Source organism: Nicotiana tabacum, chromosome 17, assembly GCF_000715075.1.
Source record: "Nicotiana tabacum cultivar K326 chromosome 17, ASM71507v2, whole genome shotgun sequence".
Lineage (NCBI taxonomy): Eukaryota > Viridiplantae > Streptophyta > Magnoliopsida > Solanales > Solanaceae > Nicotiana > Nicotiana tabacum.
Genome location: NC_134096.1, coordinates 110441218 through 110452236, shown reverse-complemented (window position 1 = coordinate 110452236; position 11019 = coordinate 110441218). Strand labels below are relative to the sequence as shown.

At 36.3% G+C, this 11019-nt stretch overlaps 1 protein-coding gene across 1 annotated transcript; it reads right to left on the bottom strand.

Moving 5' to 3' along the window:
- Nucleotides 1-595: 595 nt before the first annotated feature.
- LOC107771177 (sphingosine kinase 1) lies at nt 596-10108 on the bottom strand. The gene is made up of 10 exons (XM_016590508.1): nt 9701-10108; nt 7274-7396; nt 7070-7170; nt 6120-6192; nt 4838-4924; nt 4637-4714; nt 4448-4518; nt 3700-3966; nt 2665-2787; nt 596-1205 (listed from the first exon to the last, which is right to left on the bottom strand). Exons 1-10 carry the CDS (start codon nt 10014-10016, stop codon nt 1011-1013), a joined length of 1434 nt encoding a protein of 477 aa, XP_016445994.1. The 5' UTR covers nt 10017-10108; the 3' UTR covers nt 596-1010.
- Nucleotides 10109-11019: the final 911 nt, after the last annotated feature.

Below are 11019 nucleotides of genomic sequence, written 5' to 3'. Positions count from 1 at the left end.
TCCATTTCCTGTCTTTAATTTGATTTCAGCTGAGGCTGTCTTTTCAAGTTACATAATTTTCTTTAATTAGCAAAATGTCACTTTGGTTCCCACCCAACCCCGCCATATTAAACCTGAAATCAACCCGCCCATTTAGAATATGAATAAATATGGGTCAACCCAGAAGATGACACTCATGACCAGAGATGTGTTGCAACACTAAAACAAAGAAGACAAGAACCAACGTTTCAGAAGACGAAGGATCAATTTTCATGAATGGATGAAAATGACATATAAAGCGAACAAGCCAACACACTAGCAAACCACAGATCATTAAACTATTTCTGCTCAGTTATAATCGAGCATAGCTTCCTCAGTTCTCCGCAAGCTTAAACAAAATTGACTATTGATCAGAATCTCGATTAAGCATTCTTTAGAGGTTCATCGAAGTAAAATCTGTTCTGCAACCCAAGATATTAGAGTTTCTTGAACTATATATTACAAGGCAAAACCAAGATAAATCTGTCAGGTAGTTGCAGTTGCTTCTCCCTCGATTTTTTTCAGCGTACAAGAAGAATAAAGAAAGGAGGGGGGGGGGGGGTGTATATGCTATCAATTCACAAACGATATCATTTCACAACCAGCGGCAGAGTGAAATAATTAGATTCATACAGTCAAAAATAGTCTACAATGATTTGTCGTCTACAGTCGGATATGCCGGAGTCACAAGAATAAAATGGCAACATTCCCAACTCCACCTTGGGAAAATCTGTACACAATTAGCACTGAACTCAGTTCTTGTAGGGGAGAGGGGGGATGGCCTGTTGTATAGGTGAAGATCAGTCCACTTGTAAGCTCCAAAAGCGCTCAAGACAAAGTTCAGAAGCAACACAGCCCCACACCCCAAAAAAGAAGAAAAAAATAGATTCATATGCTTCCTTCATTTAACCCCTCTTTCGCCATCATTCTATACAGAAACCACCAGCTAGAACTAATTTCTCTTTCGGTGAATAAATTGAACCAGACAAAAATTAACAGACAGGTGAAAATACTGTAGCCAACCCTTGATCTACTTCAATATGGAGCTTGTCATAGGCCATCAATGTCCTCTGCTCAGACTTGTAAGTTCCTCTACCTCTGGCAAGGACCTCACCGTCTACATCAATAATCCCTTCCTTGTTTGAGTCATCTGATCGTGGACCAGGCTCTAAAACAAAAGCCTTTACCTGTGGTTGTTTTAAATCAATAAGAAGCCTTGGGTTAAATCCTAATTAATGCACAAACTTCTCTCTAATTTCAAAATAGTTGACTTATCAAAAAAGAACTTATCTCTTATTTTAGCACATCAAACGCGAATATGCATGGGTTAAGATTGGGGGTTGGGGTTATTGTATTGCTGATTATTCAGGCAAAGGGTGTCATTATTTAATTCAGCTGCTACAAAACCCAACCTATTTGGTCAAGGAATTACACTACATTCTGATTGCACCGCTAGACAAACATCAGAATTTGAAACGGTAGAAATGTGTAACCATCTCATCAGAATTTTAAATGCCCGCTCGCGTACATGTTTGATTCTTTTTTATGGGCCAAGCACATAAAAATTCTTTTTTGATAATGGGTGGCAATGATACTCAAAACCAAGACCTCTACCTGCTCTGGTACTATGTTGAAGTGTGTATCATCATTTCGTCTAAAAGCTTAAGCTGATTAAATAGCACACTTTTATTTACTTAATTATGTCTTTTATAAAACTTTCAGAGAAAAATGAACAAAAAGAATATAGGTCTTATTATTTTAATCTCTGTTTTAAAAGGCGTTTCCGGGGCGAGCCCCGGGGCGAGGCGTACCAAAAACGCCCTGGGGCGATGGTGTGGGGCGAAAGTCTCAAGAGGCGTACGCCCGGGCGTTCGGGGCGTACGCCCCGGGCGTTCGGGGCGCGTTTTTTTTAGTAAGGAGTAAGCCCAAGAGACTTTTTCAAATTAAAACAAAATTTGTTGAATTAGTCTTTCATATAATACTCAAATTCTCAAAAGTCAGTTTGGTAATTACTCAAAAGGTTTAAAAAGGAACTCAAAAGTATTAAATTTAAAAGTAAAGACCTTTTTTATTGATTTAAGCCCTAATATTCATGGTTTTTCCAATTTTTTATCTTGTCCTCTAGTCTGCTAATATCTCCCAAAAGCAACGAATATTTAATTTTTTTTACAAATACAAAGAGAACTACATTCTTCTTCGTAGCAACAAATTCAAAGTTCAAATTGCAGGTTAATCATCCTTTTTGTTCCTCCATATAGAAAACTTTATTCTTTGACTCAAATTACTTGTACTTGTAAGTAACGTATAATAGATTGTTTTGATTAATTTTTTGTGGGGATGGAGCACACACATATATAGTTTTCTTCAATATTTATACAATTTTACATGTTTATAAATATTTACTGTCATTATATTATTTTATAAAATATTAAAAACTAAATATCTATGGGGCTTACGCCCCGCTGAGGCATATGTAAAACGCCTCACTTTACGCCCACGCCTTTTAAAACACTGATTTTAATATGCGACAATAAAATGAATTGTAAGAGTTGTTCCAAAATATAAAAAAGAAAAGGAAGAAAAAATAAACGCGACAAGAACTTGCATAATAGAGGTAACTTAGAGAGCTAAGATGATGAATCTAACCTTCAAGTACAAGACATGCGGTGATCTAACATGACCTCCTTTATTTAACTCACTCATCAACGTCAGCAAGGATAACTTTGAGCAATCTTTCATCACAACTAAGTCCAAGTAACCATCTGAAAACTGCACATGAGCCCAAAAAGAAAAAAGGAAGTTCAAGATATGCCAAAACATGCAGTGGGAAAGTCGCAATTTAAGTATCCACAGCTTAGTGCTTCTAAAGAAAGAACAGAGGAAATGTAGTAGCTTGATATATGCATCTGCAAGTGCAGGGCCTTTTATAGGAAAGGGATTAGACATGTTCCTTCAGCAATGGCACTATAATGAAACCATTATTGCAGAATATTCTACTCATAAAATGCAGACTTATGTTTAGGAGAAAGTAAAAGAAGAAAACTACTATGTCAAGTTACTACTTGCAAGAGTCCTAGTCTAAGCAGAGGGTCTTCACCTCTAGAACATCATAAAATCATTTAATCAGTAAAGTCAGGCCCACATCGTGACCCGTATTGTAGGAAGCCTACTTTTAGCCTACAGAAAGAAACTCATCTTTTCCGACTAAGTCAAAATATTTATCTTTGACTCTATATTCAAAATGTGGAAAGCTAATTGATTGACAAAAAATTTTGCTTACTTATTACACCAAAAAAAAACTATTAGTAGTTATGTTATGTCGCACTGGCTTAGTGCAAGCATTTATAAAATCTTTATTACTTACCAAAAAAAAACTAGTACAGTGAAGATGCCCCAAGAATTACTTTAAATCTGGAGTTACCTTTGAAAAGTTTGGCATGAAAGATGAAGACACACAGTTAAAAGTCATCAATTTTAAAGGTAACTCCTGATTTAAAGTAATTCAAAATAAGCCCTAGAAGTTGTGGATGACACATAAAAAAAAATATCTGATCCAAATTCAAACTACATATTACAGAAGCCATTCTATCTGGTATATTTTAAAAGTAGCACTGAGAGGAATCAGATCACAAGTTCAATGGAGGCAACATTCACAATTATGTCCAAAGAAACTCAACCAACCTTGGCATCGGGTGCTGCGAGAACATCTTCACCTCCCCAAGGAACATTATGAAGCCAGATTGAGACGAAAGGCCCCTCAATCTTGCGGTTGAAACCCTTCATGTCAAAAGCCGGACCACAATAGCAATTTTGCTGAACCCGATTCGAGTTAAGCTCATTAATTTCACCTTCAAGTTCAAGTGGTTCTCCAAAATTTTCATACCCTGGTGCAGCCAAAAATTTTATACAGCCAGTATACCTTCTAAGACGAAATATCCGCTGTATTGCCTGGAAAAACAGTATGAGACTAGCAATTAAAAAGCAAACTGTGATGCTTTAATGGCTACAAGAACCACTAAGCACGTAATCAACTGAAGAGGCATTCTACTTTTTCTTTTCTTTTTTTCCTCATAGGAAAAGAGAGAGATGCAAGGGGGATGGAATTGGTGTCCATGAAGAACAATCCAGGTACACAAAAAGCTGACCAAATTTCTGGGTCAGTGAATCTCAAATATCATAATGAAACCAAACTTTCCAAGGAAAGAGAAGGAGTAAGGAGTAACAAGAAAGAGAGAGAGAGAGAGAGAGAGAGAGAGAGAGAGAGAGAGAGAGAGAGAGAGAGAGAGAGAGAGGGAGGGAGAGAAACCAAGGAATGATGTTGTATAGCAAGCCAGAGAATTTGTAAATAAATCCAATGATCCAGAATTTTAACTTCTGATACCGAAATTTAAGAAAAATATATATTAGAGGAAACAGATGCAAAACATACATAAAAATCCATTCGAGCACTACCCATCCATCTATACTTCTCGGACTCTATATCTATATCAGCTACAAGACCTGAAAAACAAAGAGTCCTGTTAGATAGTTTAATCATATATCAATTTGCAAAGAACTTAAGCAGATAAGAAACAAAAACAGTGTCAAAACCAGAAGAGCCAATGTCAAATATACATACCCCAGGCAAGCATTAGCACACTGAAAAACCTTTTCTGCCCCTGTGAAACTGTAGCTACATCTAGTGATCTTGTATGCCCTGCCATTGATCAAACATACATAGAGAATTAAAGAGCTTCTTTGATTCAACAGAAAAAGAAATGTAATTGAAACATCAGTTCGGGAATCACCATTTTAGTTTAAAAGGATAGCAATTATTTACCTCTAATAATAGCAAGAGTTGCGTTAAATGCAGTACAAGATTCACCGACAGAATCTAGAAGAGATTTTGCCATCCCATTTGAAGTGCCTGCATTTGCATACACAAAAATGCAACTATAAGACAGTGGATGAAAGCAAACAACATTGGTTCCATGTGCTAAAGTTTTAGTCAAAAGCTACTAAAAAGGCTATGCACATTATATTGTAAAACTTTAATGAACAGCCGACGAGCGAAGCAGTAAGTCCCATAAACAAAAATCCTTGACCATCAAGTGGATCTCAGGTTTTTACACATTTAAAGCCAAAATGAAATTCAAAGAGCTGAAAACGAATCTACCAAGATTAGAAATTATGTGGAATATTTGCGATCAGAGAAAGATTCTGGTGAAGGGAATTCATAAGGATGTCCAAATCTCTCTCTTGAACGTAAATGCAAATTTCATTTCCTTGCGCGCGAGGGGAGGGGCGGGGTGTGTTGTTTAGAATATTAGGGGTAAGAAGTTTCTAACCTGATCCAACTGCCTCTACCAAATACAGTGTTATCGAAACAACAAGATAGGTCTTAATCAGTTAACTACTAAGAATGAAAAGGTTAAAGCTGAAAATTGTTAGCATATATCTGCAGCTATTAATCTGGTTTGTTGGCAGTTGAAGCATTTTATTTGCTGGAATAAGTTGTTAAGTGTTATATACATCCTAAGGTGTCCTTGAAGTGCACACATTTCTGTTAATAATTTGTTAGTTAGGGCTCCCTTCTCTTCCCCAAGTAGGCTTCTCTTAGTAAAGGACAGCCCAGTGCACGAAGCATCCCGCGTTCACGCAAGGTCCGGGCAAGGGCCGCAGCGCAAGGGGTGTGATGTAGGCAGTATACCTTTATGCAAGCATCAATGGCTGATTCCATGGCTCGAGCCCGTGACTTATAGGTCACACGGAATCACATTACACATACCCCAAGAAGAAGAATCCAAAATGACATGACACAGTTTGTCTTTGCTGATGTGTGTCACCGCACGTCTATTCTAGATATGTAGGTCATAGAAATGTGTGTCAGCACCATGTGCTCCTGACGACCTTTCAGAAGATAGAGTGAAGAGTTAATCTGGTAGTTAAGCATACTATAGGTTTTTTTCTTTTTGAGTAATGGTATATAGAAGTTTAGCATACTACAGGTATAACCATGTAAAAACAAAAAGCTTAATGCGACAGACCATAATCATGTATATCAAGCTCCACAATAAAAGCTATTCAAAATATACAAACACCAGCAAGAGAAGGAAACAGACCTGCAGGTATTACTCCAAGAGGCATCTTTATTGCAGAACTCCAATCCTCCCTTTCAAGTAGTCCATTCACTACCTACTAAAAATCGAAAATCAAGAACGTAAGAACATGATGAGCACTTGGATGATTATCATCATTTACCTCAGAAACGAATAGCCAAAAATTTTAAAAGACAGCCCTCAGGGCACGAGCCTCTTAGAACGAAGGATAACTGGAGAACAGAGATGCGTGTAATCTTGTTGTGGATTCCATCAAAATCACAGTGGAGCAACTCTGAAGTTGTTCCAGGACTCACCTCTAAGACATTTCATCTACTTCAGTGCAATGTGTCTTAGAGACTCAACATAACTCTTTGACTTTCTTTTATTTTCTCTCTTTTCTTTTTTTGGGGAAGGGGGGTAAGTGTACAAAGCATCTGTGCTTCTCTTTTTATATGCAGTTCCGATGTTTCTATGTATACATATGAAGCATAAGAACAATATAGTTATATATAAGCTCTTTAATGTTTAGAAATAAGTACCATAAATTGATCTTTGATTGTTTTACATTTAATCATGATATTTATGAGTTTATTTATTGGCATTAGCAATTCCTTTCAGTAAGTTAACAAATAATTACCCTGAAGATCTTAATGCACTCTCATAATGCAGCTGAGTAGAAGTCTTAGGAAGAACTGACTGGTTAAGTAGTAAAATTTACATCTCAGTTTTTCCACTGTGGATTCATCTTTGACATCTTTTAAATCAGAATTTTATATAAACTAAAATATCTTGAGCCTTACAACAGGAAAGGATAACCTTCCATTCAATAAACAAGCTAGGTATTCCATAATCAAGTACTATATGTCAAAAGAAGAGTATACTGCAAAATTGTTTGAGCCGGACTGATGGACAATCACACAACAATAGGCCAGACAAAGATAACAAAAGAATAAAAAACATGACCAACCTACCTCAACCAAAATTCCATCCCCACTGACACAAAGAACTCCGTCGTAGCTCAAAAGATCCAATGAATGAACGACTTCCTTTGCATGTAACCGATATTTAGTTTCTGAGAGTGAAAGATTAAGAGTATAAGTCATGATTATAGACTCAAGTAAAATCATTGAACAAACACCAGCCACACGTGGATAAGAAGATTCAATATTTCAAACCTTGCAGTGTGTAGTGAATATTTGCATCATCAAGTAGGGGCTTTACATCATCAAGAAATATCTTTGATGCAGATCGCTTTCCTCCATATGGATTCAGAAGTACAAAAAGTCTCTTAGGACGACCTAAAATCCCATGATATCAAGTATTCTATATCACGTATAAACACCAAAATAAATAATAATAACAACAAATAGAAGAAGCACCCAAGGGTGTGGCCTAGTGGTCAATGAAGTGGGTTGAGAACCATGATGTCTCAAGTTCAAATCCTAGTGGATGCGAAAAACACTAGGTGATTTCTTTCCATCTGTCCAAGACTTGGTGGACAGAGTTACCCGGCACCTGTGGTAGTGGGAGATAGCAGGTAACCCGTGGAATTAGCTGAGATGCAAGCAAGCTTTCCGGACACCAAGGTTATAAAAAAAAGAATTAATAATAATAACAACCAGAATAATGATGATAATAACAATACCCTTAACTATCTGTAGTTAACAGAACAGAATATCATTTTAAGCAAGACGAAAAGCAAAGCATGCCAGAACGCAGAAGCGCCAACTTAACTAAAGAGCCAGCTTCTTAGGTTTAAGGAAAAGCAAGCTAGAAGCACTCCTTTTTTATTTTTTAAACGGAAAAGGGCCAGAACTGCCCCTGAAGTATTGGAATTGGTACAAAATTGCCCTCCATCCACCTATTTGAATAAAAATGCCCCTACCGTTGTTTTTTTGGCTCAACATTACCCTTATTACTAACAGAAAATTCATTTAAAAAGAAAATTTAAATAATATCCACGTGTCACCGTCCCATTGGTCTAACATAGACCCCAACCCATAACCCGCCCAGATATTGACCCGCCCCAATTTTAAAACATAACTCTCTCTCTCTTCGCTATTTCATTTTAGTGAGCATTTACTTACGAGTGTATGTCTACTATTATTCATGAGGCAAACTCAAAATTGAGTTCTCTATTAGAATTATTTTTATGGAAGATGGAAGGAATTGTCATATTCTTCTTAATGCAAAAAGTTTAGATTCTTTTTGTTTATGCAATGAGTATTATTTATAATATAATTTTCTTTATTTGAAATTTGTGGGGAGGTTTCTTCACTATTTTTTGTCATTCCTCCGTGAAAATTTGAGGATTTGTTTTTTCAATTTTTTTGTTTATGTGATGTGTATTTCTATTTTTTATTTATTTCACTATTTATTCAATTAATATGTAAGCTTTTCTACTCCGTGTAACGGGTATTGTGCAATTGTCACATTTCATACACGCTGGGTTCATATGATGTACTAATAATAGTTAACAATTTTTTTAGATAATTTCTTAAGTATTTATTTTCTTATTTTGATTGTTATCATGGATTCAATTTTCTCGATTAGATTATTGTGTTAAGTCTAGTAAAAAAAGGATTTTCTACTCATAACATAATTTGCAAATGAGATAGGCTACTGTGTACGTTGCTATTTCCGACGGATCCGTCTTCCGCCCAAATAGCAACAGGGCGGATATATATATATATAGAGAGAGAGAGAGAGAGAGAGTTGTGTTTTAAAATCGGAGCGGGTCAATATTCGGACGGGTTAAGGGTGAGTTTAGTTATATTTTAGTTGAAGTTTAAGTTAGACCAATGGAACGGTGACACGTGGATATTAATTAAATATATTTTTTTCCCCAGAATTTTCTGTTAGTAATAAGGGTAATGTTGAGCCAAAAAAATAACGGTAGGGGCATTTTTATACCAATTTCGATACTTCAGGGCAGTTTTGGCCCTTTTCCTTTTTTTAAATTAGGTAAGCACTCATTTGCCTTAACTTTTCTTCTCTGTTACATACTACTACTATATGCTAGTAGGCAGTGTCATATTCATGTTCTATCACACATCAGATCAAGACTTAAGACAAAATGAATAGAAAAATCTTTAATTTGGGAAAAAGAACTTTGTAGCTGATTAACTTATTGAATTTCTGATGCTTAAGCATAATAAATCTTGCATTCTCTTCAGATGAACATTTTTTTCCCTCACATAAAGCCGCACCTGGATATAATTCCACCAAAACTCATTGTTACTCTGAATGAATAATCACGCATTATAAGACAAGGTGGGTTGCTCTGATATTAAGCATCCCCACTTCCAACCAAGAGGTTGTGAGTTCGAGTCACCCCAAGAGCAAGGTTGGAGTTCTTGGAGGTAAAGATGCCGAGTGTCTATTGGAAACAATCTCTCTAGGGTAAGGTCTGCGTACATACTACCCTCCCCAGACCCCACTAGTGGGATTATACCGGGTTGTTGTTGTTGTATTCGGAAACATGAATTAATAATTTCATATGGTTCCAAATAACATTTCAGTAACTTTATAAATTCTAATACCATAGTTTTAATAACACATAAACTACTGCATTCCTCAAAAGTTCTGTCGTCAGTTGTTACCGAGTGAATCGAGGACTGCGTGGAGTCTTTGTTTCCAAAGCCGAAGAGAATCCTCAGATAATGGCTCAAAAGTGAAAGTCTTCCTCAACGGAGCTCCGCCGTCACCACCGCAGCAAATTCCAGCTCCACTCTCAATGACAGCGTTGATTTTGATCCGAGAACCTTCGATGATGAACCCTAGGACATCTTTCTCAATTGATAAACACCGGTCAGGCCATCGGAGTTGTCCTCCGGCAGTCAGAGTCAACGGAACGGAAATTCCGTTTATCTGAACCCGGTTCGATAGTACGGGAGCTCCGGCGTCCTTCTGGTCCATCGTTTTCTCCTGCTAATTAAGGCTCGTCCACTTTAGCGCAGCGATTTATTTGTAAGGTGAAAAGCCGGTTCAGTGTAGAATGAAATAAGATGTAGATTTTGAGGAATTTAGCTTCGCATTGTAAATCGCGTAAATCTTCTACTCAGTGGGACCCGCAAGTTTACATGTGAACGGCAGATATTGCCGTAAAAGTCGCATAAGTTTTTGATTGACTTATTAATAGTAATACTAACTCCGTTCTAAATTTATTTCTTTTTTTGTCCGTTCCAAAAAAATAATTTATTTTTAAATTTAAAAATAATCCGGCTTAAACTTTCAAATTTAACATCAATGAGAAGGTTTTATAATCATACAAATATTCTGCAACCTATTTTAACTTGTTTAGAACCACATATTTCAAAATTTTCGTTCAAACAGTTTCACATAGATTATATTTTTGTATTACCACATGGAACGTGATAGCATTTTAGCTTTATCAGCATACTTTCCTCCAGATGTTAAACTGAAGAGAATTTCATTCAAGGCTCTTTCAAACTTGTACGCTAAAGTGAAAAGTTCCACTAACGCAAGTAATCGGTCGCTTCTCTCTTTATTTTCGTCTTTCGTTTTTTTCTAACACTTGAGATCTTATAATTTTAATTTGGTATGTTACTTCGTTACATGTTTGTTTTCTTTATTTTGCTTCGATACAATCCAACAATTTTTATGTTTCTTATTCATTATTTGTTGTTTCTTTTAATTTTTGAGTTTATACACAACAAAACTTTCAAAAATTAAGGAAAATTGATGGTGACGGATAAGATTATGTTTGAGTTCACTTAGTGACGTATGAATATAGGTCTTTGAATTGAGAAGAAAACCTATGTAACCTTCATACAAGAAAACTTAGTTGGTTATAAACTCTTAATTGATCATCTTATTTGGTGATTAATGTTATTTGCTCGAGGACGTTGGGCGCTAGGTTGGGGATCCTGAAGTTCAGTATATTTTAGCTTTTGTGAGG

Bases quoted from the DNA above. Each gene is read 5' to 3' on its own strand.
- LOC107771177 (XM_016590508.1), bottom strand. From the start codon at position 10,016: ATGGACCAGAAGGACGCCGGAGCTCCCGTACTATCGAACCGGGTTCAG. The intron at 6,193-7,069 runs GTAGGTTGGTCA...GATTTTTAGTAG, and splicing joins GGGATGGAATTTTGGTTGAG to GTAGTGAATGGACTACTTGA. The intron at 4,715-4,837 runs GTAAATAATTGC...GATCAATGGCAG, and splicing joins AACTCTTGCTATTATTAGAG to GGCATACAAGATCACTAGAT.